Consider the following 27,710-nt stretch of genomic DNA (forward strand, 5'->3'; position numbering starts at 1 on the left):
TTTGTTTTCAGAGGTTTCAGTTTACTTCCAACAAGTTCCCAGACAAAATTTAATACTCCTAGTTTTCGTCAGTACCGACAAATCATTCTCTTTAAAGTTTCCAATTTACATCACAAAACCAAAACACACCAACTATTACTGGGTGCTTCTTTCAACCATCCCCAGTTCTAATGGTATCAATTTGTTGTTCTGGTAATTGACATATTTTTTTCCCACTGCAGCAGATCACAGAATTTATATACAGATTACAAAAAAACAACCCCGATCCAGCTCTAGTTGTGCATAGTTACATGTGACTAATAGTGCCAGAATCTGGATCAAATGCACAGTCACACATCAGTTTTTAAGTAATGTATCAAGGTGACTTACAACATATGAAATAATGAAATAAATCCATAAGGCAATAAAACCGCAATAAAACCAATCAAGTAATTTCTGCCTCTGTGTAACTACATATGACTAGAGCTGGGTGGGGGGGAGAAATATGTGATACATTCTGTACACATTAACCCTCTTGCATTTTAGCTTGCCTTTTACAAAAATTTCCTACTTGAGTTTTAAAACTATACAGAGCAAACAATTAGGAAACATTTTTATTCTATATCACTGAGTTAATACAATAAATATGTAGAACCTTTGAACTACCCAGACATGCAACATCAGAGGATCTGTGTGCATTTGTACAGAACCATGACATTCATCAGGATGGCAAAGCATTGTTAGGAATTTACAAAATATACAGATATCCCTCAGATAATTGACTCCAATGCCAAAACTATAGCGAAGAGTACTGACATTCCAGTGTTGAAACTCTGTATTTTGATCTAGCCACAACTGGATACTACAAAATGACTTAAATAATAGGTATATGATTTTTAACCGACATATTTTAATTCCGGTGCTAAATATTTTAACATACAACAGCCTTTTGCCAAAAACTAAAAATCAAAAGTTTTTGATTTAACCTTGATAGTTAATTTTCTAGATGATGATCTGTAAAATTGTACATGTTAAAATCAACATATGTCGTCTTGTTTTCTTGAACCAAAATAGCTACAAGACTTATGCAAACTAGACTTGCATTTATCTATTTCAAGTTTCGTTCTGCTTTATCCCCTGAGGAAAAAAATATTCAAGAACAATGTATTGATTTTTAAACTATAATTAAAATTAATCTCCAACCCCAAATACAAGTTACAGGATTAGCAACAAAAATGTTATAGGGCAACAGAAGTAGGCTGAAGGATTAAAATAAAATGTACATTAAAGAAAGCTAAACTCTCTCTTACTAATCAAGGACTAAATACATCAAATTCCTCACAACATCCATGATATGACTTGCCCTCTGTGTTAGGTGTAGAAAACTGTTTACAAAATGTAATTCCCATATAGTCTATTTTCTAGTAGTTGCTGTTGTGATTAAGCTGTCAAATTTATCCTGTTTATTCATATAAGGTAAAGTTTATAATTTGAGATATAGGAATATACCCCAGACATAGCTTTTAGACCATGCTGAATATTTTTCCAATAGTGAGTCAGCTGAATAATACTTTTCCCAAATAAATATTGGATCAGAGTGTGTTAAGATTAGGACCTATATTGCAATACCTTTATGCAGTATATAAGAATTAAGAGTCTTTAATGACAGCAATTGAATGCTATTTGAAAAGTTAATCCAAGATATGTTCCAAGTTGCAATCCAATAATTCATATACTTCAGAATGTCAATGGGGGGGGGGATGACCTTAAAATGAGAGCTGATTACTCAGGATACAAAGATGAATTAAAAATGAAAAAACTTCTGTGTAACACACATAGCTGATTATTACTGCACTGAAAACTCATCCTCAATCTGCATTTTATAAAATGCATTTATTCAGATTAAAAATCACACATAAAGGCTGAAGTATGTTAAAAAGAATTCAAGTACATAATTAAATTCCATTTTTAAATGCCTGATTAGAGACTATGGTTGTTTTTAAAGATTTCAATAAGATACTGTATATTCAGATGTTTGTACAAGCAATAAACAGAGTGATTGACAAGGCTAAAGATTTAGTACCATTGTTAAACACAAGTGCACACTTAAAAAATGCCAGACTCCTTAAGCACAACAAAAATTCCACTGCATTTTAACACAGGTCAAAAAGGACTAGCTATGGGAGTGTTCTAAATATTGGTTAATGGGTTCTCTTTAGCAGTATGTTTTCCAAAGACATGAATACTGAAATTAAAAATAGCATATATAATCACTCAGATTCCATTAAACGTAATTCTCACTGCCTGTTGCATCACATATTTTGGTGAGACTATCTGTGCTCCAAAATTTCTGTAAGAAGACCACACACCATGAAAACAGATCCCAACAAATACTGTGACCATAGTGGTAGAGACAAATTCTGGACCAAAACACTAGCTCAGCATGGTCAAAACTGTTTCATGCAAACTCAGATTTTTATCAAAAGACCTATTATCCTAAAAAAAGAAAGAAATTTACATTATCTATCATACTTATTTTAAGCTTACATTTGTCCTTCATCAGCTGCTGAAGCTATAAAGCAGCAGCCAAAATTTCATATTCAAGACCATCAGTTGCCCCATTCCTTACGTTAAGAAAATAGGGAAGCAAGTTGTTATGAATAGAAGGAGTTAATCCAAAGTGCTCGTCTCAAGTCAAAATGAAAGTTTCCAGGGACAGCTATTGACAAGAACCCACCCCCCTTTGCCAAAAAACAAAACAAAACAAAAAAAACATTTAAGTTGACGCCAGAAGTTGCCATATCAATTTCAGATTCACGGTTTTAAATTTTCACCAAATATAGCGTGCCTCCAAAAAGATGAGGAATAATAGAACCATTTTCAGTTAAGAGTAGTAGCCAGGAAGTACCTTTGATTGAATAAATAAGTGTACAAAGTAATGAAACAAGGACCTTTTCCTGTTTTAGCCCATGCACAGCCGAAGAGACATACATGCTGTGTGCATTTTTAACACAAGTCTTTAGGGAATATAAGTGACTGAAAAAGAAAATACAGCTGAAAATGGTAGTGATTTTTTTCATTTCTTTTCGCTATATTTGGTTACCCTTGAAAGCATTTTGAGCAGCACTAGTTGCTGCTGTTGACGCAGCATTGGCTGCAGCAGTTTGTACAGTTTTGTTGGACATCACCCCCGTTGCAAATTCTTGTTGGGCCTTCTCAAAACTTGCTCCAGTTGTGCGGTAGAGACCATGTACCTGTGGAAGAAGCCCAGAGTGAAACGATGAGGCGTGTTTTCCAATAAGAAAAAGAAAAAATCTTGCATACAGCACCTAGCAGAGTTTTAGGCACCAACAATATTTGTACCAAAAACAGCAATTCTGAAGATATTAAATCACTGGTTAAATTTCCCTTGCATTATGTTTTGTGTCTTTGCTTCAAAGCCCTCCAGTGTACATATTTGTTTCCTAGTAATTGTATCATCTATGATTTGAACTCCACAGCAGGTATTCATAAGATATAAAGTGTGACCCCTAGTGGTTACAGAAAAACGACGACACACATGATTTCACAGATGCTGGACAGTTCAGCCTGAGTGGAGAGCTAAAAACTCAACACTTGTGAGGAATACCATGGGTGATTATTGTCTGTTTAGTAGCCTCCATACGTCTCTCTGGTATGCTTTGCTCACTCTAGTTCCTCCTCTAATATTCATGGCCACTACTTTTTAGTCTCAAAATGAAATACCATAAGCTACTTGGGCACGCACAGGGCATACTGATGCATTTTTTCCATTGAAAAAGCTCCTGTGCTATTATTAATAATTTATGGGACATCAGAACAACGTGTGTGCTGCCATCTGTTTCAATAATTATAATACCCAAATATCCCTCATCTACCTTGCTTTATTTTCATCTCATTTCTTTCAATGTAGGTCCTGAAAGACCTACATTGGCTCCCAGTACATTTCCGAGCACAATTCAAAGTGTTGGTGCTGACCTTTAAAGCCCTAAACGGCCTCGGCCCAGTATATCTAAAGGAGCATCTCCACCCCCATCATTCAGCCCACTGAGGACCAGCTCTGAAGGCCTTCTGGTGGTTCCCTCACTGCGAGAAGTGAGGTTACAGGGAACAAAGGCAGAGGGCCTTCTCAGTGGTGGTGTCTGCCCTGTGGAACGCCCTCCCATCAGGTGACAAAGAAATAAACAACTAGGGAAGTTTTTAATGTCTGATGTTTTATTCTGTTTTTAATCTCTTGGGAACAATCCAGAGTGGCTGGGAAACCCAGCCGGATTGGTGGGGTATAAATTAATTAATCATTATTATTATAATATTTTCTGCAGCTTCTAAATGTTCATCTAACCTTCCCCAACCTTGTGCCTTCCAGATGTTTTGGACTACTACTTTCATCATCTCTGGCCATGCTGACTAGCACTGATGGGAGGGCACCAGACCAGGAAAACCTGGCCTACACTGATAGAACTTTTATGTAGAATTAAAATGAAAGGCGCTGAAGCATAAATTTTTCTCTTTGATAATATATTATTTGAGAGAAATCTCTAGGATCCTGATGTGCTCTTTTCACAAAAGCCATAAAAATAAGATAACGTCTACAGCTGGAGAAGAACAAGGGTGGGGAGTGGGGAGTGAGGAATCAAGCACATTCCAACTCAAATGAATTTGCAACAATTAAAATATCCGTTTTCCTAATTTGATTCTGTGACATTTCTATCCATGACAATCTGCCCAAGTTAATAGAAATTAAGAAAGAAGTTAGCAGACTCCTTTGATTAACATCTGTGTGCAAACACAAAGCCTTCTATCAACAATATGGATTCAACAGACAGAAAACTTACCTTTTTAAACATTACTAGTGAGATGACAGCAGATGCTGTGAAAAGTGCTGCTATGATTATCATCATAATGCCTACTGGAATGCTAAGATTGAGCCCAGTGAGGGATGAAATCCATCCACTAAAGACAGGAGAGAGGTAAATAACAAAAGAGAGGTAAATAACATACACATGCCCCAATATGTTACATCTTGAAATACCATAGCTATTGTTTCTTTCACTAAAATCCTTACAGGAAATTACTGGAATATTTGGGGAGCCAAGCACAACTAAGGTCTTGAAAGCATTTTAGGTTGATAACAGTAAGGCAGTTCACTTTGAATTATCTTGAAATTCACTTTTCACTATTCCTTGAACAATCTTGTGGAACTACTGTTCTCTCTAATTATACAGAAAGTTTGGCAACCTTGATAAATATGATAAAGTTTCCTTCAAAATCTCTTCACAAATTGCCTTTCAAGAACAGAGGTGGTGGTGTTTTTTAAGTTTTGTTTTGGCTGCTACCAAATAGGCCAAAGCGAAACATCAGCAGGAAGCATCTAACAGATGCTAGGTGGAAACTTCAGCACACAGCTGGACATTATAATTCACTCAGCACAAATTTGTCCTAATGGACAAGTCCAGATACACTTCAACAACCTTAGTTTTTTGCACATCAACTGTGCCAAAACTCTGCCTCCTCAGCCTCTCACCTGGTTATGGGGCTGGGCTCTTGATGCCTCCGGCCACTTTGTTCTGAATTTGCAGTGAGGGCTCAGCAGGCAGGCATATTATAGCCCATCTACATACAACTGACAGACCAGTTGTGATGACAAAGTGCTTGGAATGCCCAGGATCAAGGTGCACTAGGACTGGGATTTGAAACTCTCTTATACAATTTTTAAACTGTTTATTTAATTTATGAATTGCTTACCACAAAACATTCTGAAGTGATTTAACAATAAAAGCATATATAAAAACAAGTTCACGTTCAATGCATACACAGAATGGGATAAAAGTCTCCACTTAAAAGGCTTGTTAGAAAAGGAAGTTCTTAAATAGGTGTGGAATAGACAATAGAGATGGCCCCTGTCAGACATGTAATGGGAAGATGTTCCAAAGGGTAGGTATTGCACCACTGAAGGCCTAATTCCTATGTTATACAGAATGGACTTCCTGATGGTATGATATCTATAGGAGGTATCTAACCTGCATAGGTATCTATACCAGTATTGGCACCTTGAGCTTAGCCTGATAGCTGGTAGCCAGTCCAATTCTTTCAGCAGTGATATTCTGCCCTAATGAGCAGTTGAGCCACTGCATTTTTGTACTAGCTGCAGCTTCCAAACCAACCTCAAGGGTAAGCCACATAGAGCACATTGCAGCAAACCAACTTGGAGATTACCAGCACGTAGATGACAGCGGTCCAATTATTCTGGCCGAGAAACAGCTGTGACTGTAGGCATGTGGCTTAAGTGTCATCTACACACCATGGACATTTGGATGATATATTGTTGGTGCAAATCAGTTACGGACATTTTTGGTACACAGTCGCTGGCTAGATGAACAATTGCTGCTTATTAACAATTGCATACTGGTTCTGCTTATCCTCCATAAAACTTTCAAATGCAAAATGTTTCTCTGTGCATTGTTGAACTTTGTAAAGGTGGCTTGTTATTGCACTCTCCACTGAATGATAAAATAAGCCACTTACCAATTGCCCCATCCTTGGAATCCTGCAGCCTGAAGTACATGCACAGCAAATTGACAAATGTACACAAAAAAGAAAACGAAGAATCTGAAAGAACTGTCACTCCTAAAAGAGGGAGGGGGGAAATCGTCAGGTATTTTCACAATATTTAAGAAACATTTCCAAAGTTTAACATCTCTACCAGGAGAGCAAATCAATAGCAACAAACAAAACCATACATACTGTTTATCTTTTACAAATAAAACAATTTTTATGAGTACAGCTGATCTCCATGGGAACAGAGCTGCCTCCTATACCCCAACTATCAATATAATCCAATCAAACTACAATAATGTAACACCACAAGCATAGCAACAATTAAAGAAATGTCAAGTATGAGAAGCAATCCTCTCCCCCACAACCCGCCCCCAAAGCAAACCTACTAACATAATCTAGCAAGTGCTGTGAACAAAAATGACCTTAGTGTCCTGCCTGATATATAATAAGCATTTCTCCATCTCTTTTTAATTCCAATCTTTTCTTATTTGACGATATGGATAATTAACTTATTTCAGGATTATTAACTTGTTTTCTTGCACAGCTAGCAGGGGGACTTGCTTTGTTGCTTTCAGCTTTAAGACTAAAAAGATTAATGTTCTGCCAACAAAACAAGGTGCAGGCACTGAGGCCGTATATACCATCTCCGTGGAAACTGGGTGCATGAAGAGGAAGTTTTAACAAGTAATAGTAGGGACTAGCACATAGCAAAGCAACTCTCTTCCAGGGAAGGGAGGTAACGGGTCAGAGTCCAATTACGGAGTACTGAGAAAAGGAGATTAAAATGTGCAAAAGAAGCGTTTAGAAGTGTGAGCTGCCTAAACTCCAGAATTCATAAGTGAGTGAGCTTGTGTTCCATTATGCAGGCAAAACAGCCTCTCCTTATCCCTGTCTAGTGCATTATATTAACTTCACCCACCCCATATTTAAAAATAGATGGATTTTGAAAGCCTAATTCTGAGAATAATAGACTCCAAAAAGCAAGCAGCTTGCCTAATTTAGTCTAAGAGACACAAAGAGAGTAAGCCTTGCTTATGAGAAACTCTGTTCATACTAAACCATTGTTTGACTTAGCATGGTGTGCTAACTGAGCCACTATTTATGTTTTGGAATAAAACATGGACACATCTAGCTAACCTATCACACTAATTATAAGAAACTGTGGCTACGTTTGCAAGAGACTAATATATTTATCAATCTGCTAATCTATGCTTTGAGGCCAGTCAGCTACTCTGAAAATTGCCAAATCCAGTACAAGAATTCACATTAAAAGTTGTAAAACCAAGTTAAATGAAGTGCTGGATGATTAAAAAGCAGTTAAATTATGTAGCACCTTAATAGCATTAATTTCACAGTAGGTGGAAATTGTTACCTGAAGGCTCCATAAAGTGGTCTGTACCAGCAGACAAATGAACAAGGAGTAAAAAGCAAGAACCAGAGAATACTCAATCCGAAGTCAACTCCTCGAATGGGCTGTAGGCAAAACCAGGCCAGACATCCAAAGATGTTAAGAAACAGCGTCACTGCATGAACTATAGAAAACAGGTATGTTAAAATTGAATTGCCACAATTATAAAAATATATAAAAACTTAATAAGCTATCTCTACTGATTTTATATCAGGATCTGATCACTGATCAGGGTGGATCAGTGATCAATTCTTACATTAAATAGCCACCAGATTCAATCCGCGCCATCTCCAGGTATAGCATGGAGAGACTGCTATCTAGATCCCTGGAGACTCGCTGCCAATCAGTGTAGACAATACTGAGCTAGATAGATCAAGGGTCCAACTTGGCATAACATAGCTTTCTATATTCCTAGGCTGCACCTCAAGTGATTCATGGGGTACCTTGATGGGCGGGGGAAACTTTGAGAGCAGCTGCTGTAAAAGGGGAGCTGAAAAGCTGTCATGTGCAGCCTGAATACTGCGTGAAGAGCTTTGGAACTGAGCCACTGATTTAACTAGGGGGTGGGGGGAAATATCCGACTTGATCCTGGGTATGAAATAATAGGTATGTGTAATATACCGTATTTTTCGCTCCATAAGACGCACCAGACCACAAGACGCACCTAGTTTTTGGAGGAGGAAAACAGGGAAAAAAATATTCTGAATCTCAGAAGCCAGAACAACAAGAGAGATCGCTGCGCAGTGAAAGCAGCAATCCCTCTTGCTGTTCTGGCTTCTGGGATAGCTGCACAGCCTGCATTCGCTCCATAAGACGCACACACATTTCCCCTTACTTTTTAGAAGGGAAAAAGTGAGTCTTATAGAGCAAAAAATACGGTATATGTTACTGTGGTTGCCAACTGAACAACATGGCCAATTACTTTCCGTCTCATGGAGAAACACAGTTTTTTTCAGTATCTGTCAGCCCCAGGTATGACTCTAAGGGTGGCAGGTACTATTTCCCCTTACTACCACATTCACTTCACCAGCTTTTAGTATATTATGGTTTTCTGTAGACTGGATTCAAATTCTTGTTCCCATAATAATGGTCAACACTGTTTCTTTCCTCCCTTACGTTTTTCCTTTAGCCACCCGCAATCAGCCCTTGCATCTTGAAAGTTTTGTGCACTTAGTCCTCTAGAAAGTGCTCTTAGTGTCCTTGAATGTGTACAAAAAGCCAACCAGAAACCTTTCACTTCAGTGTTATTTCAGTGTCTTAAGTGGATACGAATTAAGTGCAATTGGAGTGCTGCCTATAACACCATTGGTTCCTGGCTATGATCCTAAGCAGTATAAATGCCTAACTGACTGCAAACCAATGTGTTTTAATTGTTACAACAACTAGTTATTATGCATTTTCAGGAAATGTAATTAGGATATTTAAATGTATCATTTAGATACAATATTTTGCTTGATCCACCTTGATTTTTAAAAATGAATCCACTAAAGTTTTCTGCATTCTTTAAACCTAATGTAATCCCCCCTCCCTTTTTATCAGCAGCAAGTATCAAATCAGATTAGTTGCAGTGAGGTAATAGAGAGTAGCGGATGCCACAGGACACCATTTTTCCCTGGCCTGGTAATTTTTTTAATCTATTGCCAGATTTTCAAGCAAATGTAACAAAGAATCACCACAGCATTTCTTGTTTAAATAGCTGACAGTTCTACAATAATTACCGGGTACACAGATTTTTGCAGATACTATTTAATTATCTGAGAGTCAGACCGGTAAATACATACAGGAACACTACAGTATCCTATAATTAGTTATACTGAAACACTGCTCAACTCATCTGCAAGTTCTTATAAATTAGAAGAGTTACACATAAAAGATGGTAAGCAAGTACCATACCATGTACACTTATCCCAACTCCACTCTTGGTGCACAAGTTTGGAGAGCAAAATTGTCAGTGTTACTTAGTGCCACCTCAAGGTGTTGGAGGCTTTCAGTTCTAAATGTATTTACTAGCAGCAAATTTCACCGTTTCCAGTGACATTTTAAATAGCTGTTTAGACTCGCAGTATAACAGTCTAACCCCAGGGACTGCTGTACAAACCAAACAAAATTGGATTTAACAGTTCCCACACGATTGTTATGCCTCCACTACCAACCTAATGATGCAGTGTTGACGATTGCTGCTTGCAATTGCACTGTACTGCCTTGCCACACAAGACCAAGCATGGAAAATGTTAACACAGGAGCCAATAGGCACCTGAGGTGAGAATTTAACCAGGGTGACTTGGTAGTAAGCAGACTGGCAGGCTTAGCTGGCAGAGTCTATTCCACTTGCTGAAGGCATATTAAGTGGACCCAAAGGTGACCAGGTTACTAGGGTCACATTTTTTTAAAAGTGTTAACTTTTTAGAGAAACTCTTAAAACAACAAATCCCACCAAATTGGAAGTAAGAAAAACAGCCAACAGGGAATTCATCCATCTTGCCTATCACCCAGTTCCTTCTACTCAGGATGTTGCCATACCGCTGAAGTTTGAAGGAGAGAGGTAATGAAACAAGCCATATCCTTTCGTCTTGCTAACCAAGCTCCAACTGACATATAAAAACTTTCCAGTATGGATAACTGTAAATTATTGGTTGACCATCTTCTAAAAGTTAAGAGTGCCAACACAGAAGTGTACTTGTAAGAGAAGTTATTCTGGAATTGGGAAAGGAAGTCTGAATCAGGAGTGCATGGAGTGGTGTGTATATGCATATATGTGTGCATTAGGTACAACATACCAAAATAAGGAAAATGTGATTTGAGATATATCCACATCATATGGATGCCAGGCATATTTTTGCAGCTTACTAAACTCAAGTGTGTCAGGCTATGCAGGATGTTAAACTTCCAAAGAAAACTGCCGAAAGCTTGGGTCTCTGTATATTGTAAGTCATTGGTGCCCTTTTTATTGCAGTAATATTTTCAAGGAGATAAACAGCTCTGAAGTGATTTTGCCAAGCATTTATGACAGGGGTAGGAATCCTGTGGCGCTCCAAGTGTTGTTGGGCAATTCACATCATCCCTGACCACTGGCTATGCTTTCTGAGATTTGCAGGGGTTTCAGCAACAACATCTGGAAGGCCAGAAGTCCACCATCCCTGGTATATAACCTCAAATGCCTACACTTGGTAGTAATGATGCAAACAGTATATAAATTGAGTACTGAAATTATAAAGCTCAATCCCATACTTGCTTAGCTGGAAGCAAGCCCCAATGATCTGAATGGAACTAGCTCTCAAGAAGATATGCACAGGATTGTGTTGTCATTGTATACACATTTTCTATAAATCTTACTCACACATCCACAAGTAGTACATAATCTTTACTGTCTTCTGGAATTCTACAGGAATGTCTACGGAGAAATCCTGGTAAAAACAGGGTCCCACTGGGAAATTCCCAGGTAGTGGAGGCCAATTGTTCTTTCTTCCTGAAAGAGCAAAAGGTAAATATTTTGCTGAATATTAAGGGTCACTTCAAACAATTTTTAAAATAACAGTTGAAGAAAGAGTTGTGGATCTTCTATCACATGCCCCCCCTTTCCTACAGAGAGATAACTGCAGCAGCCTTGAGGTGCTACCAGTTAAGATCTCAATCCTGAATCCAAGCAGTAGTGATAGTTTCATTCACTTCCACTTGACACTGCTAACAATGAAATAAACACAGACTTTAAAATAGTGAAAACAAAATTTAGTGCTAACATATCCTATTTTATCAGCACTAATACAGAACATGTGAAAACAAAGTCCAGCTGCTCACTGAATATACAAATAATAAGGCTTCACATGTAAGAACCTGAATTTTACTTAAAAAATAAAAACCCTGTCTCTCCACGAAGTGATGGATGCACTTTCAGATTAAATGGAATGCTTATCAGACCGCAATCCTATACAAACTTTGCAGGGAGCAAGCGCCACTAAACACAAAGTGACTTGTATCTGAGTAATCATGCACAGAATCTGAGTTTCTCTACTTAGAGGTTGCTATTTCTCCTGCTAATCTTGTTTACAAGGAAAGTTATCATTGATTTTAAGGGGTCTTCTATGCAAGCAAATGCTGCACTGACTAGATTTTTAAGGTTATCATCTCTCCTGGCAACTGCTTCTATCTCCTTCAGCAGACCAGCATTACACTTCAGCCTAATTTAACACAGATAATAGAGGACAGTAATGACCCAATAAAAACCAAACTCTGTATTTCTTGTTTAAATCTCCAAGCATACATAAAACTGCAGTAATTAAATTTTGTCATTTTTGTTTTAAGAGACAATTGTCAGGAATTTCAGAGCTCCAGAAACTGCATTTAAACTAACTCTAAGCACTGAATTAAATGGTTTCCATAAGCACAACATTTTGAGAGCTGCAGTCTGTTGAGGTATGTTTAAGGCCTACCTCCCTGCTGGTTGAGGCTCTGTATCTCTCTTTCCCTGCGATCTAGTTCAGCTGCTTTTCTTTCTAATTCTTCTTGACGCTTAAGGAGTTCAGCCTGGGCCAGGGCATGTTCCTGATGGGGAAAAATTGAGATGTAAGGAAGTAGCACCTACATACATACATACATATATATATATATATATATATATATATATATATATATATATCCCCATTTTGATGCTGTCATCAATAATATTAAATATACCTTTGCAATCTGTGTGTAAGCAGGTGGTTCCTCAGTTGGTTTCATTATAGCTGGCTGCGTACTGGGCACATTGGGAACTTTGACATTTCCTGGTGGTGGCTAAGAAAGGAAAAAAAACAGAACAATTTTAGAGTGGCTCTAAATATCTAAATTGAGAAAATATCTTAAATACTAATTACAGAGGCATTCAAGATGTACATCAGCCCTTCTAATTAGCTAACTGGTCAACTCTCTACATTTCCTAAACTTTAGATATAAGTAGAAAAGTTGCAACATACAAATGATATCTGTCCATATCACTATACATTGTCAAACCATTTATATTGTTTGTATATTTATTTTACTTCAATGTAAATCATTTGATATGATTATTATTGTACTTATTTTGCTTCTATATATATTTATTTAAAACTGCTTTGAGGTCTTCAAATTGTAAGTGGCTTATAAATGGAAATACTACTACTATACTATCAATAATAATAATAATAACAGACACCCTAAGTACCTCATCTACATTTAAAATGGCTACTGATATGCAAGATAAGTAAAATGTTATGTTACTGTATAGTTAGAATAATAGAATCACAAATTTGTAGGGTTGGAAGGGACCACAAGCGACCAAATCCTTGCTGTGATAGAATATTTTGCCCAATATGTGGCTCAAACCCACAACCCTGAGATTAAGATTCTCATGCTCTACTGACTGAGCTATCCCTCAGGGCATCAAGTTGCTTGCATTTGATGACCTGCAAGCAAATGCAGAAAATGTACTACTGCTGCCACATGAAATGTTAATCTTTGCCTATGTTTGCATTACAAATATGTTTACATGTTTTACATGTGGAATTGTTTTATTGAAACTTTTGTCTTTTTTACACTTTTCTTGTGTTATTATAATACCTGTTTGATTTATTTTATAATTGTATATTTTATTGTTGTAGCTCACCCTGGGACTTTATACTGAAGGGCAAGCAAGCTATCTAATAAAATAAATAAATAGCCTGAAACAAACAGGAACTGTACTCCATTTCAATATACTGTGTTAAGTAGTTTACAAATTTTATATATTCACAGCCAAAGAACATTGCATGAGAAAAGTGACCCTAAATGCTAAATTGGTTGGAACAGCCCTTCCATGAGTGGAAGAGGTTTTCTTCCAACGGAGAGGCACCTTTGTTTTGGTTTCTAACACATTCTAAATTGAAGCCATCATTACAAGTCCTACTCCTAGTTAGCTGCAGTATGTCATGAACAAACAAGAGACAAGACATCAGTAAGCTGAACAGTTCACTATTATCTTATTCTGTCTGAATCTATTCCTTTAAACCAGGGGCCGGATCCAGCCCAATCGCCTTCTAAATCTGGCCCGCAGACGGTCCGGGAATCAGCGTGTTTTTACATGAGTAGAATGTGTGCTTTTATTTAAAATGCATCTCTGGGTTATTTGTGGGGCATAGGAATTCGTTCATTTTTTTCCTTTTTCAAAATATAGTCTGGCCCCCCACAAGGTCTGAGGGACAGTGGACCGGCTCCCTGCTGAAAAATTTTGCTGACCCCTGCTTTAAACAATGAAGTATAATATCAAGTACAGCAAAATGCTTCAGGCATGGAACATGCAAGTTTAATACTGAACACAGACTAAAAGACAATGACTTAGACGCAAGAGATATTAAGTTTCATAGCCTGTTCTGTAGTAGTTACTTAAAATAGCTCAGCATAGAAATTCCATGAACAATCAAGATTTTTTGGTTGCATTAATTAGCATGGTAAAAAGATCAAAATTCTGCTTTTCCTTTACTGTACTCTTCCTCGTGCTTCTAAAGTGTTCTATTTAAACTCAGGCCACAGATATAAACTTCCAACTACTAACCATTACCTAGCTGTTGAGAAAATGAAATATATTTCTCTCAGAGTGCCACAATAATATATACCTTATTACTTGTGTTGCAGCAGCACAGAGACCCTTCACAGGATCAAAAAGCACATACCATATTTTTCCGTGTATAAGACTAGGTCCCCCCCCCCCCCGCAAAAAAAATAGGTTTAAAATTGGGGCTCATCTTATACACGGGTAGTGCTAAGGGGTGTTTTCTTAATTTGGAGTCCCCAAAAATAGGGGGCGTCTTATAAATGGAAATATACAGTAATATAGATTGAAATTGTCCCTGCCATATAATGTTTACATTGCACCAAGTTATTGGGGTGGGAGGAGTTCCACAGGACATTGAAATTAAATGTAGCCAATTTTTAAAATGTTAGAAGCTTGCTGTTGCATACAGTCTTTTTTTAAGAACAAAGCATTTCCTCAGTTTCTTCAATCAACCAACCAACCTTATGGTTGTTACACAAGTAACCAAAATTTGGAGAAATATGTAGGATGCTTGAGGATGATGTAGTGGTATAAAAATAAAGACAGCAATCGCGTGGTTAGGTCCAGAAAATGTTGTAAAATACTTTACATCGGGCAATCCAGAAGTTAGGAGACCTCTATTGCATCTTAGGTGTCTGGCAAAAGCCATTTCCAAAGTTCAGAGGTGAGATCAGATCTATGAGAAACCAAACCAACACCACTCCCACAAAGAAGATGAAAGAAGCAGCAGGCTTGTGGGAACTCCCAAGGTTTGCAGAACTGCAGTAATAATTAGGAAAACCTGTTTGCGGGAGGGGGTAGAGTCTCCCAAACCAGCCTGATGATGATTAAGCAAACTCAGTGGCCACAGAATCCTGACCAACTGTTGAGGGTTGAGATGGGGTGGAGTAGGCAGAAAATGTGTTGGGAAAGGAAATAAAATGGAGTATACTAGATGGAGCAGGCCTGGCTAGCACACTGAACGGAGGTTTTTATTACAGGTCTCACCTGTCATTACAAGATTACCCCTAGTTCAGATTTTGAAGTTTATATCTTAACCTCTAGTACTGATTATAAAGTTTTCTTTCTGTCTTTCTTTTGTATGTGTTTGTTTTGCTTTCTCCTTTTTCTATTTTTATTTAGATTAGTTTGGCTTTTATTATATTGTAAGTTGAAAAGTTTCAATAAAAAATATAGCAAAAAAGAACTATCCAACACATCATAATTCTAAAGAAAAGAGGATTATAATATTAAGCAACTTTAAGTAATGTTTCTGCATTTGTGCTGTAGGTAACAAATCTCATATTTCTGGCAGCTCTATCCTACTTAGAAGCAAGTTCCTCCAAGATCAATGGGATTTACTTCCAGGTACGTGCATACAGAATTGCAACTCACCTGCTATTTTTACAGTAATGATTCTAACTGACAAACAATCCTGTGTACCTTGAAAGCACCAGCAACACATTTTCAACATGGGAAGCACAAAAATATAAGATCAGCAAGCTGGCTCATGTTCATTCCAACACACACAGATAGACAGCCTACTCAATGTATGAAATTTTTGGTGGAGCCAGTGAGGACAAGAACAGAGATCACAGTCCATTCCCCCTCCACACAGTCTTAGGACAAGTGGAGAGGATCCTGAAGGGAGCTGGTCTAAATACAGAGTCATTTTTCCTTAAAGACATATGGAGCGCTATGACACAGCTTGCAGAGAGATTATAAAACACCTGCCCACTGAATAACTCCACTGGTAGCAATTACATTCTTCCGCTGGCAAGTTAAGCAATAGCAGGAGGTTTCTTTTTAGGAAGAAAGCAGTGATTGGTAATGAGGGTACCACTGAGGTATAAACACTTAAGACTAATGCAGTTCTCATTTTCACACACTTCTCAAAGTTGCATAGATAGGATAATAACCAAGGCACAGTGGTGTAGCAGCTAACGTTGACTTAAGACTAGGGCAGGCATAGCCAAACGTGGCCCTCCAGCTGTTTTGGGACAACAATTCCCATCATCCCTGACCACTGGTCCTGTTAGCTAGGGATGATGGGAGTTGTAGTCCCAAAACAGCTGGAGGACCAAGTTTGGCCATGCTTGGACTAGGGTAAGCACATCCAAAATCTTACTCGACCATGAAGCTCATTAGATGGGCTTGGGTTAGTCGCAGGGTTGCTATGATTAATAAATTGGAAGAGATGAATTATGTATGCCACCCTTTGGCTCCCAGACTTGCACTTTTATTTCATGTTGTCCCTTTCCTAGGGCAGGTTTACTTACATACACATGGAAGCTGACACTTTTAAAAAATCTGTTCTCTGTCCCAGGACAGGACTGTAATAACATAATGAAAATTGTGAAAGGGAATGGAATATTTTAAGAATAGCAATGTTAAGATGCCTCTTCTAGTCATTAGTTTTTCATGAACGACTAGAAGAGGCATCTTAACCTCTTGAAAGAAAAGTTACTTCTTCACAATCACTCAGCTGCCCACGGAACTGAACATTCTCTTATTTAATTTCCCTTTCCATTGACATAGGATTTGGTTTATCTCCGGTCCCTATTCCATTCCCACACAGTTTCTCGGCAGATTGCGCCAATAAATCACTCAGGGGGGGAGAGGTTCTTGCTTACATCTCACACCCACCTCTTAGAAACATCAGCTGAATATAAATGAAATGGGACATTCCCCAAAGAGCCAGCAGCCTACAAGGCATCAAGCAGCTACAAGTGAGTTATTTAGATACAGTGAGTGATGAAAATATCTACAGCCGTTTCAGTCTCTTTGGCTTTACCTTTTCACGTGCTCTTAAAAGCATTTTCTGTCTCATTTAATCTTTGGTGCACCTTTTACCTCCAGATTTCCCCCCTTGTGTATTCAACAGAAAAATAAGATGTAATTTTTATACTTCCAGTTTAAGCTACATGTAATCCTCAGCCACATTATGTGCCAAGGTATGTAGAAGAACAAATCACTTTAAAAAGAACAGGGGATATCCCCCAACACACCACAGGACAATGGAGGGCAAAGCATGCACATTTTTGCTCTCACACACACACCAACCACTCAGCAATTACTAAAAATCATCACTGGAGTGCCGGCCATGTTAATTCTCCCCTTCTTTTATCTCAGTGCACCAGTTTGGGCTTCAATCCCACCAGCCCTCAATCTCCCCAGTTCACTATGAGAGAAAACTGATACTTGTAGAATGCCATAATCTTTAAGAATGACATCTTTACAGTTGTCTTCAACAGGCTACTATAAAAATGACTGGTCATAACATAGGTAAAGGTAAAGGGACCCCTGACCGTTAGGTCCAGTTGCAGATGACTCTGGGGTTGCGGCTCTCGCTTTACTGGCCGAGGGAGCAGGCGTACAGCTTCCGGGTCATGTGGCCAGCATGACTAAGCTGCTTCTGGCCAACCAGAGCAGCACATGGAAACACCGTTTACCTTCCCGCCGGAGCGGTACCTATTTATCTACTTGCACTTTGATGTGCTTTCGAACTGCCAGGTTGGCAGGAGCAGGGACCAAGCAACAGGAGCTCACCCTGTCGCGGGGATTCGAACCGCCGACCTTCTGATCGGCAAGCCCTAGGCTCAGTGGTTTAGCCCACAGTGCCACCTGCTGTAAGTTTATAAAGAAACCAAAGTGTCACATAGATTTACACATGAGAAAGGTTTATTTGATATTAAGAAGGATGCTTACTGTTCTTGAATCTGAGAAAGGGTTGTATTCATCTAATCCTGGAGGAACATTTCTCGTCACTTGTGTAACTGAAGGATCCTAAACAGAGAGAGAAGTAGGTTAGAGGAAGCACTGTGCACTGCACGTGCTAATACTAATCCCAGCCCATCTACATTTAAGATAATAACCTTCTAACCCAAGTTTGTAGCTGTTGTCCAAAATAAATTACTGCTTTCCTAGAGCTCACAACACAGCTATCTAAACTGAAACAGACTAATTAGAGAGATCCCCTCTGCATTCCTTTTATTTAGATGAAGTTGCAGACGTTCCAACATTCCATCTTTGAGCACAATCTTAAAACAAGCAGCATAAGACAAGCGAAAGGAAGAATTACTTCTGGTTCACTAGCTTTCTAATCACCCTGATTCCCTCCCTTTATGCTTGCTCTGTAGTTCAGTCCCAGCAAATGCCATGGAGTGTACACGGCACTGTTAGAATTCTTAGGTTAGTTTTCAGTACACTAATGACTGAGTGAGCAAATATCACAGTTGTATTTGACAAAATAAACTACCTATTAAGAGTTATATATCAATTCCTACAACAGATAAATTTATGATACCTTGCTTTAAAAAATAACAGTGCTAGAAGCTTGTAAAAATGTTAGTAATAAACAGAAAAAAAGTTATTTTCCCAATATGATAATATTTTCCCTTTTAGACCTGCCTTCATTTGATGTAGAAATAGAAACTCATTCATGTTTTCATTCTTCCTATTCTGTAGGTCACCTCATTTCACCCTGATCTTCTTACAAATCTAGATTAACATGATTTGTGAGATGCCCCATCGGTCACACAGCTGATTTATGAGGAATGCTGCTGCTCCTGAGCATATAAATGAGAGCTCAGTTTTCAGCTGCACACTGTCACTGAGAAACTGAAATATAAAACACATATCCAATGAAATTTTGTAGGCAATGAATAAGCATATTTTCTCCTGCCAAAGCATACTGGGCTCCTGCCTGTCACAATAGCCATCATTACACTGTGCAAAATATGAAATGTAGGAGACAGCACAATGTTATCTTCATATAGGGCATGAATCCGTCAAATTCTAAGAATGTATACAGATCAGAGTTTTTAGCACTCAACCACTGGGGACCCATACACACACACACACGGAAGCAGGGCACATATACTTCAAAGCCATTCTCAAAGCTGGGAAAGAGCTAACTAGGCTTTGGGAAGGAGAGAAGAGGACTTTAGGACCCTGTAAAAACCCTCATACCTCCTTTCCAAAACCCAGCACCTCTCTTACCTGGTTTTGGGAAAGCAGCACAAGGGCTTGGAGTGGGGTGTCAGATGTTGCTGAGGGTTGTCAAAAAAGGTGTTGAGAGCCACATGCAGCTCTTGGGCTATAAGTTAGACCACCCTAGCCTAACCCAAGCCCATCAGCTGAAGCATGCTTGCCCGCTACTTTCTGCTTTCAGTGTTCTCTGGCAGCTGCCCATGTTCAAAATTCCCACTGTTCTAGGTGTATTTTGTGACAGGGAATTTCATTGGCATGAGCAGTTTTTGAGCTATCGGCCCAGTACCGTGCCTAAAGTTTCAGATTAAAACTGCAGAGTGGAAGGAAAGGAGAACCTTTGTCTGCCTCCCCACTTCCAGCTAATCTCTGAAGACTGGAAAAGAGACCCTCTGAAAAACATAAGGGGGGTGGGCAGGAGAAGGACTAGACCATGTGAAAAATGAACGCAATATTTTAGCTGCAGTTCATTCATTTTCAGCTTTGTATTATCATTATAAAAAACGCACCTAGACATTCTGTTGCTGCACCCATAACCCAGGTTTAATCTCCTAGCTTTCCTATTTCAGTTTCTAACACTGTGCGCAGCACACATACAACCCCACCAGTTTTGACATTTAGAGGGAAGACACAGCCAATGCCATCTCTCCACACAGAGAGATGCATCTGTGACAGGGATAAACTGAATAAATTCAACCCCTCCCCTCACTGCCAATTCAGTCCTTATAAATTCCTTCTATAAGGAATTTTCCATCCACCCAAGGGTTGCAGCAATTGCCAAATTAGCCAAGCACAACAACTTCACCAAGGACACCCAGTGAGTTTCATTAACCTAAATTTCCTAACTTTGAGTGCAAAACATTTGCCACTACCCCACACTGCCTTCTTATGGCAGTGGTGTTCAAAACACCTGCCAATTTGAAAAAAACAACAATCCTAAAACATGCAACACATACTAGACTATTTTTAAACGCTCTAGTATACCCATTGTTTGTGCAAGAAAAGAACCTCTGGAAAAGTGACTAGGAGGAACTTATTCTTATACTGTGCTAATTCTTGTGACTTTCCCCTGCAAAGCGCTTTGCAAAGCCACCTTTGGGTGAAAGCAAGGAAGCTTTTAAACTCATCTAGTTTTGGTTGGCAGAAATACTTATGACACTGACTTAGGACTGCTTCACCATGCAAGGAAAAAAGAGGCACAAGTGATACATGCTTCCCTGCCATGCTTCCTGGTATTGTGTATAACAGCTCCTTGTGAAATAACATGAACCAGCTTTACTCATGCATTCTCTATTACCGCTTCCTTATAGCGTGCAAAATGGCTCCGAGACACTTCCAATTGCATATTCTAAGGACTTCAAGAGCTACCCTAACAGGAAGGGTTTTGACATTGATTACAGTCACCATGAAAACATAGCAGTCTTCAGGGTTATTTTTAGAGTACAAAAACAAAAGATTTTCTTAAGCTGGTTTTGATGCTTTGGAATTTGGCCAGAACTCCAAAGATGCATTTCAACACTGAAGTGATCCATTTGTGAATTATTGTTCTCTTGAAATTAACACAAAGCACAAAAACTACTACTTTCAAATAATCTGAAAAACACGTCCCATCCTCTCCTCCTACTTCTTTAAAAATCTGCCATAACAAATTTAAAGAACATAGAAGTGCATTCTACACACACACAAAAATTGGAAGCAAATCCCAGTGCAACTCTGAAGTAACAGAACTGTCTGCATATTGTAACACTAACCCAGATGTGTAGGAATCAAGATCTACAGCTGCTGGTACTTAAAAAGTTTTTACTGCCAGCCAAGCACTAGGTGCTCTTACACTGCAACAGACCATGTGGACTGCCAGCTCTTCAGCTCAGTCCCATCCCAGGAAGCTTCCTTTGGAAGCTTCAATTCTTTTTCACATTCCATCTTGTAATTAACTTGACTTCTGCACTAACTTGCAATTCAATTAGTTTTATCTGCTAGAAATACGGAGCTTGCATTAAGCGCTTCATTCAAAGCCAAACCTGACATGGCAGGCTAGCTTAGAAAGTTGAATAGACATTATAGCCTACACTGGGGATTCTAATTTCCACTCTACTTTATTCTTCCATGGCAAGTGAAACGGGACAGCATTACCTGAAAGAAGACTGCATTAGTCTCCATTTTACGGGGGGGGGGGGGACATGCATTTTTGCAAAATACTTGGCGGTGCAGAGGGCATCCACCCAGATTAGTTCACCTCAGCTGTCAGTGAGGGAGCTGCTATTACACACCACACATCCTTCCATAGCTCTTAGAAGCTCTTAGATAAGGAAGAGCCAGGAAGGAGAATTGATATCCAGAATGTGTCATTTTCCCACAATGCAGTGCAATTAGCAGCTGTTCCTTTTCCCCCTTCTGACATCTCATCTAAAGTCTTCAAGATGGGGAAATGAAAGAACTGTAACCTGCAGTCATATATCCTTAGCATCACATTCTCCTTCCTTGTTTACCAGAGACAGTCAGTGCAAGAACAGTCTGCCAGCTAGCTTCGCTCCATTAGCCAAGGCAACTGCAGTGCAGCTGGCTGGACTATTTCTTGGCAAACCATAGGTTGTTGTTTCTTCTTCTAGTTTCAAGGCAAACCAACTCATGGTTTACACTCCTGATTAAAAGGCCCGTCATAGCCTAAATTCAAGAAGGAAATCAAAATCCTAAGGAGGAATTGCATGACTAGGAGCTAGATGCAGTTATTAATGCAATCCAAACTATTGTGTCCCTTGTGTTCTGTTTCTCCGTAGATGAAAATAAAATAAGGCAGGAATTAGCTCCATTGCATTTTACTTTTTGCCCATTTCACTCCAAGGTAAATCTAGTAAGTCAAGGCACATAATTTCAAATGGTGTTTGGTAACATAAAGAAACTGAATGCACACAAGTGTCTTTCTTCTGGTCTCCTGCAGGCAATTTATACTCTAGACAAATGGCTATTTCCAAGCCCAAAATGTTATTTAAAGATAATTTTCTTTTAAAGTCTAACTTATAATCTTAAAATGATGTATTTAGAAATGAAATGAATGAATTATTTTTATTGACATAGCTATGGCAATGGCAATATCAACACAAAACAGAATAGGAGCATACAGGGGAATCAGATACCATTGTGCTTACTTTTTACATATCTAAGCGAGTTAAACCATAATAAATGTAACTAAATAAGGTGGTCATATGCAAAATCAATAAAACTTTGATTCATGTAACTTCTTCCCTTTGGCTTGCTAAATCTGCTTCTTAGGCTTCAACAGTCCTTGTAATTTATTTTTTCTTCATATTAAAGCTAAATTTAAGCAAAATATCCAAAAATGCTAACAGATGTGAACTAAGCTACAAATTAATTATAATTGTGCACCCAAGCTATCAGCCCACTCTGTCAAGTAGCAAAGATTATTTTAATGGCTTAATACAGTTTGGTTCAGTCCCATAAACTTGGATACTGTAGCTGTTATAGATGCAGCCCCATAGCTACGGCTCTTAAAAACAGTAATTGCTTGGAAGCATATTTGGGCATGTTCATAAGGCACAGAACTCTGCCACGAATCCAGCACAACAAATGATGTGCTGTTTAGAATTTTAAGATCAACCCTGATTGGAAAAACAAGTGTGAGGTTAACACCTCTTAGGCATTACTAAAGCTTCATTTAGTATTCCCATACCTGTACTGTACAGGCACAATTGGTTTATCCTTTAATGAAGTGTAACACAGTATCTAGCAATGAGAGTTTTGCAGCACAGTCTAAACCGTATCTACTCAGAAATAAGTCCTATTTAAGTCTGACTAAAGTGTCTGTTGAATTCCATAGGACTTCACAGTAAGTTGGTTCAGGATTATATCCCTAACAACCATCATGGAGGATACACTATAGCTTCGGTATCACATAAGCATTCAATAAAACTTGTAAACAGAAATGAAATATAAAGCTTGAACATTAAGTAAGCATTTTCCCAAATCATTAAACCAAGATGATGCATATAGCAGGCAGGAAAGCTTCAATGAAAAAAAAAAACCCCTTCATTTAAAATCTACTTGCAAACAATTTTAAACTCAGCTTTATGTTTAATTAACGGAGACCAAATCTGGCTGGTAGAACCGTTGGTTCAGATGACTGAGGGGTTTACATCAGGCTTCCTCAAACTCGGCTCTCCAGATGTTTTTGGCCTACAACTCCTATGATCCCTAGCTAGCAGGACTAGTGGTCAGGGATGATGGGAATTGTAGTCTCAAAACATCTGGAGGGCCGAGTTTGAAGAAGCCTGGTTTACACCTTATCTGAACAAAACCTAGTGCAGACAAGGTATAATGAACACTACATAAAGAAGTGGTTTATGTGTTTTGAACAACAGTTACGGTACATATATTTTATCAATGTACTTAATGAAGCTTGGAATTCCATCAAAAAGACACACCTTTTGACTTTTATATATAAAAGTCAAAAGTTTTCTGCTGAAACAAAAAGTTTCAATGGAAAAAGAAAACTCAGATTTTGTAGGGATCATGGTAGCACTGTCCATCTTAACTTTCATTTTGTTGGTGTTCAATCGCAGAAAATTGTCTATCTACATCGTACTTATAACTTATTAGAAAACAATCTTAACCAGATTTTTTAAAAAAATAATTGTTATCTTTGCCTAGGAAGAAAGAACACAATTTGGATATATGCTCCTTTCCATGAATTATGCCTTCTTCCGCTGTAAGATCAGAAGGATGGGACAGAGAGGGAACAGCAACTTCTAAATTTATTTATTTATAATATTTCTTACTTGCCCTTCACTGTAAGTTCACAGGGTAGGTCACAATAATAGAATATAAAATTACAAAAACAAATAAAACCATAAAACAAGTAAAACCACAAAAATAGAAGCAAATATGATAAATTCAGCAAAAGAGCTGGGTTCCAAAAACAATAAATTTTAACTTTTCAAGGTGTGTCTTCAGCATACAGTAAAAGCTGTATGATCAAGATGCTGGATGCACCTCTGTGGAGAGGGATACTGCAGAAAAATAACAGAAAGTTGCCACAAAGGGAATGCAGGCAAAAGGCATGTGCTCCTCAGAAGTTTGCTCAGTGGAAATTGCAGAAACACCATCATTACAACAAATGCTAAAACATTCAACTACACGTGTAGTTGAATTTGAAACCTGCAGACGGAGGTCTCGTTTGACTTATTTAATATTGACAACTAGACTTTTGATAATGTAAGCAGTACACAACAAGAAGAACTGGGGCTCTCTCTAGTAAACTGTACTATTATACCTAACCAGATACTTAGCAATTCGTTTGTTTTGCACATTCAAGTGGTTGGAGAACTTGGAGTAATGACCTTCAGAGTTTCTTCCAACTCTACAGTTCTCTGAGTCTATGATTCTATTCATGAGTTGTTTATCTTGACTTTTATAAAGGAAGCCTAAACCTTTTCATTGAAAATGAGAATTTAAAAGTTATCGTGCAACTTAGGCTCATTACACAACCTGAGAATGAATTAAATCCCGTAAACCGCAGTTATCAAGCAGTATCACAGACCACATCACACCAGGGATTGCAAATCTGAAGCCCTCCAAATGTTGTAGCGGTCCTGAATCCAACATTCAGATATAATGCGAGTTTTTGTCCTGCATCATCTGAAGAGCCAAGGATTAGCAATCCTTGCCTTACACTGATCCTACAAGTCTCTACCATGGGCGTAGCCAAGGGGGCAGTTGCCCCTCCAAGATCAAGTAAAACAATAGAAATACTTAACTAACTGACCAATCACGTTGGTTCTGCCCCCCTGAACAAAAATCCTGGCTACGCCCATGGTCTCTACCGCAGTCCTGAAAGTAAGTTCACAATAGAAAAGCCACCCAAATCTGTGGGCTAGGTAAAGGGGCCCCTGACCATTAGGTCCAGTCGTGACAGACTCTGGGGTTGTAGCGCTCATCTCGCTTTACTGGCCGAGGGAGCCGGCGTACAGCTTCCAGGTCATGTGGCCAGCATGACTAAGCCGCTTCTGGTGAACCAGAGCAGCGCACGGAAACGCCATTTACCTTCCCGCCGGAGCAGTACCTATTTATTTACATGCACTTTGATGTGCTTTCGAACTGCTAGGTGGGCAGGAGCAGGGACCGAGCAATGGGAGCTCACCCCATCGCGGGGATTCAAACCGCCAACCTTCTGATCAGCAAGTCCTAGGCTCTGTGGTTTAACCTACAGCGCCACCCACGTCCCTAAAATGTGGGCTACTGGCCTATAAAAACTCAAACCATAATACAATTGTTAGGCTATTAAGATGTCATGATTTTTAGGATGATCTGCATCACAGACTTAACCCGATTTAATAGTTACTCCCTCTTCCCAGGCAACTCTAAGAACTGTAATTTAGAGGTTCTGAGTTCACGGGAGAATTTTTACAAGCCTCACCAAATGTGGGGAAAGAACCATAACAATTGGGCTTGTTTTTTTAAATATTAGATTAATTTAGGTTGGTGGAGAATCATGTTTTAGAACCAGCATAATAACAACCATACATTGAATTTATTTTGAAAGTGGACTTCACAGCTCTGCCTTAAAACTTCAAAATTCTACATAGGTTAACTCTGCTAAGGTGTTATGTGCTATACTAGGGCTGAACTGATTAAGCTTATGATTGTCTAAATAAGAAAGCATGCTTTCAAAGTTAGTAAGGAAAAAATATTTTGAAGTTTCTATTTCAAAAGCCTTTGGGGAGGGAATTCCACCAGATCCCATGAAAACTGTTTGCTCACCACTTTTCTATAAACCCCATCCACAATTAAAGCCCACATGTACATCTACTTTACTCCAGATATTACATCAATAAACTGAATACAGTCACTGCTCAAAAGAGATCCCAAGACACACTGAAACTAAGCTCAGAAGATTACTCCAGCATTCTTCAATCCTAGTTCAAACCAAACCAGCCCGGTGTCAGACCTCACATCCTGACTTCAGACCTTTTCAGCAGCAAGGAATTGCAAGGGCAGCTAAAAAACAAAATTTAAAGCAAAGCCTTTTCTACAGAACATTAACAGGTGGTGGCCAAAGGAGACGATCGCCTCTTGGAAGACCTTCAGTCCTAGCATCCCTTTTAGGAACCTTTCGGCAGCTTTGAAAGCGACTAGGAATTATTTTCCATTGAGGACCGTGTGTGGCCAGATAAGAGATCGGAGAGGAAGATGCTGTTACCGGCAGCATCTATTGGCCAGGTCTGGTGCCTGATGCATCGCCGGTCGCCGTCCCTCTTGGGACGCAGGGCCACCCGCCCCTCCTGCCTTCCGCCCACCTGGACACCAGAGCGGCGGATCCGGGAGACCCTTAACGGGGAGCTCTTTCCTCCCGCAGGGAAAACAAGGGAGGCCCGGAGCACAAGCACAGAAGAGCCGCGGAGACGCCAAGGACCCGCTCACGCCTTCGCCACAAAACCCCGAGAGGAGGAGGAGGACTCGCCCTCCCGTTCCCAGCACAAAAGAGGCGCCCCAGTCTCCCCGGCAAACGCGGCGGGTCCAGGGGGAGGGGGTGGGGCACGCCGGAGACGAGGCCTCCGCGGGGAGGGGGAGGACCTTGCAGGTCCATTCACGGGGCTTGGGGGGGGGGGAATACCTTAGCCCACGGGCCTCCCCGCCACCGAACCCGCGTCAACGCGACACGCCCGGCTTCTCGGCCCGAAGCGTCGCCGCCGCCTCCCCGCCTCTCCTACCTTGAAAGGGTTGTTGAGGTCCGGGTCGGCGAAAGGGTTGCTGTCGAAGTCCGACATGGCGCGGGGAGGGGAGGGGGGTCTGTCGGGCGCGGCGATGCGCGGATGGCGGCGGCGGCGGACAGCGACTCCGGCCGAGCGCCCCACAGGCTGCTTCTGGTGGCTCCCCCCCTCCCCCGCCGATGTCAGCGCAGGTAGATCCGGCACGAAGCGCCCGCCCCTCCTCCCGAGCACGGAGCAAGCCGATAGGGCGCGAAGGCCTCCAAAATGGCCGCCCCGGAAGTGACGTAGAAAGCTGCGCCAGCACCTGATTAAAATGGAAGGGTGAAAAGGAGATGGGTTGGCGGAAAGAGAGACGGAGGTTCAAAAGAGGGCGGCGAAAGTGTGTGGGGAGGTGGCCTGCTCTTGCTTTCCGTCCCATCCTCTTTCGTTCGTGTACTTCTAATATGGAAGAGTCGCTTATTCTCTTGAGTTCAGGGTTTTGTTCTCGCCTTACAGGTTGGAGAGGAAGGGGCGA

The 27,710-nt window shown here is 39.7% G+C and overlaps 1 protein-coding gene and 1 long non-coding RNA gene across 2 annotated transcripts; one reads left to right on the top strand and one right to left on the bottom strand.

The window, feature by feature from the left end:
* SCAMP1 (secretory carrier membrane protein 1) lies at window positions 1–27,475 on the bottom strand. The gene is made up of 9 exons (XM_083576259.1): window positions 27,197–27,475; window positions 18,192–18,269; window positions 12,635–12,733; window positions 12,391–12,502; window positions 11,301–11,429; window positions 7,928–8,087; window positions 6,523–6,624; window positions 4,833–4,950; window positions 1–3,233 (listed from the first exon to the last, which is right to left on the bottom strand). Exons 1-9 carry the CDS (start codon window positions 27,251–27,253, stop codon window positions 3,069–3,071), a joined length of 1,020 nt encoding a protein of 339 aa, XP_083432385.1. The 5' UTR covers window positions 27,254–27,475; the 3' UTR covers window positions 1–3,068.
* On the top strand, window positions 13,715–24,419 carry LOC310744728. Its single transcript, XR_014539710.1, has 4 exons — window positions 13,715–13,907; window positions 15,774–15,851; window positions 17,022–17,437; window positions 24,138–24,419. It is a non-coding gene; the product is annotated as an uncharacterized lncRNA (long non-coding RNA).
* Window positions 27,476–27,710: the final 235 nt, after the last annotated feature.

The sequence above is a fragment of the Podarcis filfolensis genome (genome assembly GCF_964270895.1).
Source record: "Podarcis filfolensis genome assembly, chromosome: 11".
In the NCBI taxonomy this organism is placed as follows: domain Eukaryota; kingdom Metazoa; phylum Chordata; class Lepidosauria; order Squamata; family Lacertidae; genus Podarcis; species Podarcis filfolensis.

What these genes read in the sequence shown, in the direction of transcription:
- SCAMP1 (XM_083576259.1), bottom strand. Translation starts at nt 27,253, where the DNA reads ATGTCGGACTTCGACAGCAACCCTTTCGCCGACCCGGACCTCAACAAC. An exon ending in GAGCCTCAACCAGCAGGGAG is followed by an intron (nt 11,430 to 12,390) that starts GTAGGCCTTAAA and finishes TTGCTCTTTCAG; the next exon opens with GAAGAAAGAACAATTGGCCT. An exon ending in CCACTTTATGGAGCCTTCAG is followed by an intron (nt 6,625 to 7,927) that starts GTAACAATTTCC and finishes TCCCTCTTTTAG; the next exon opens with GAGTGACAGTTCTTTCAGAT.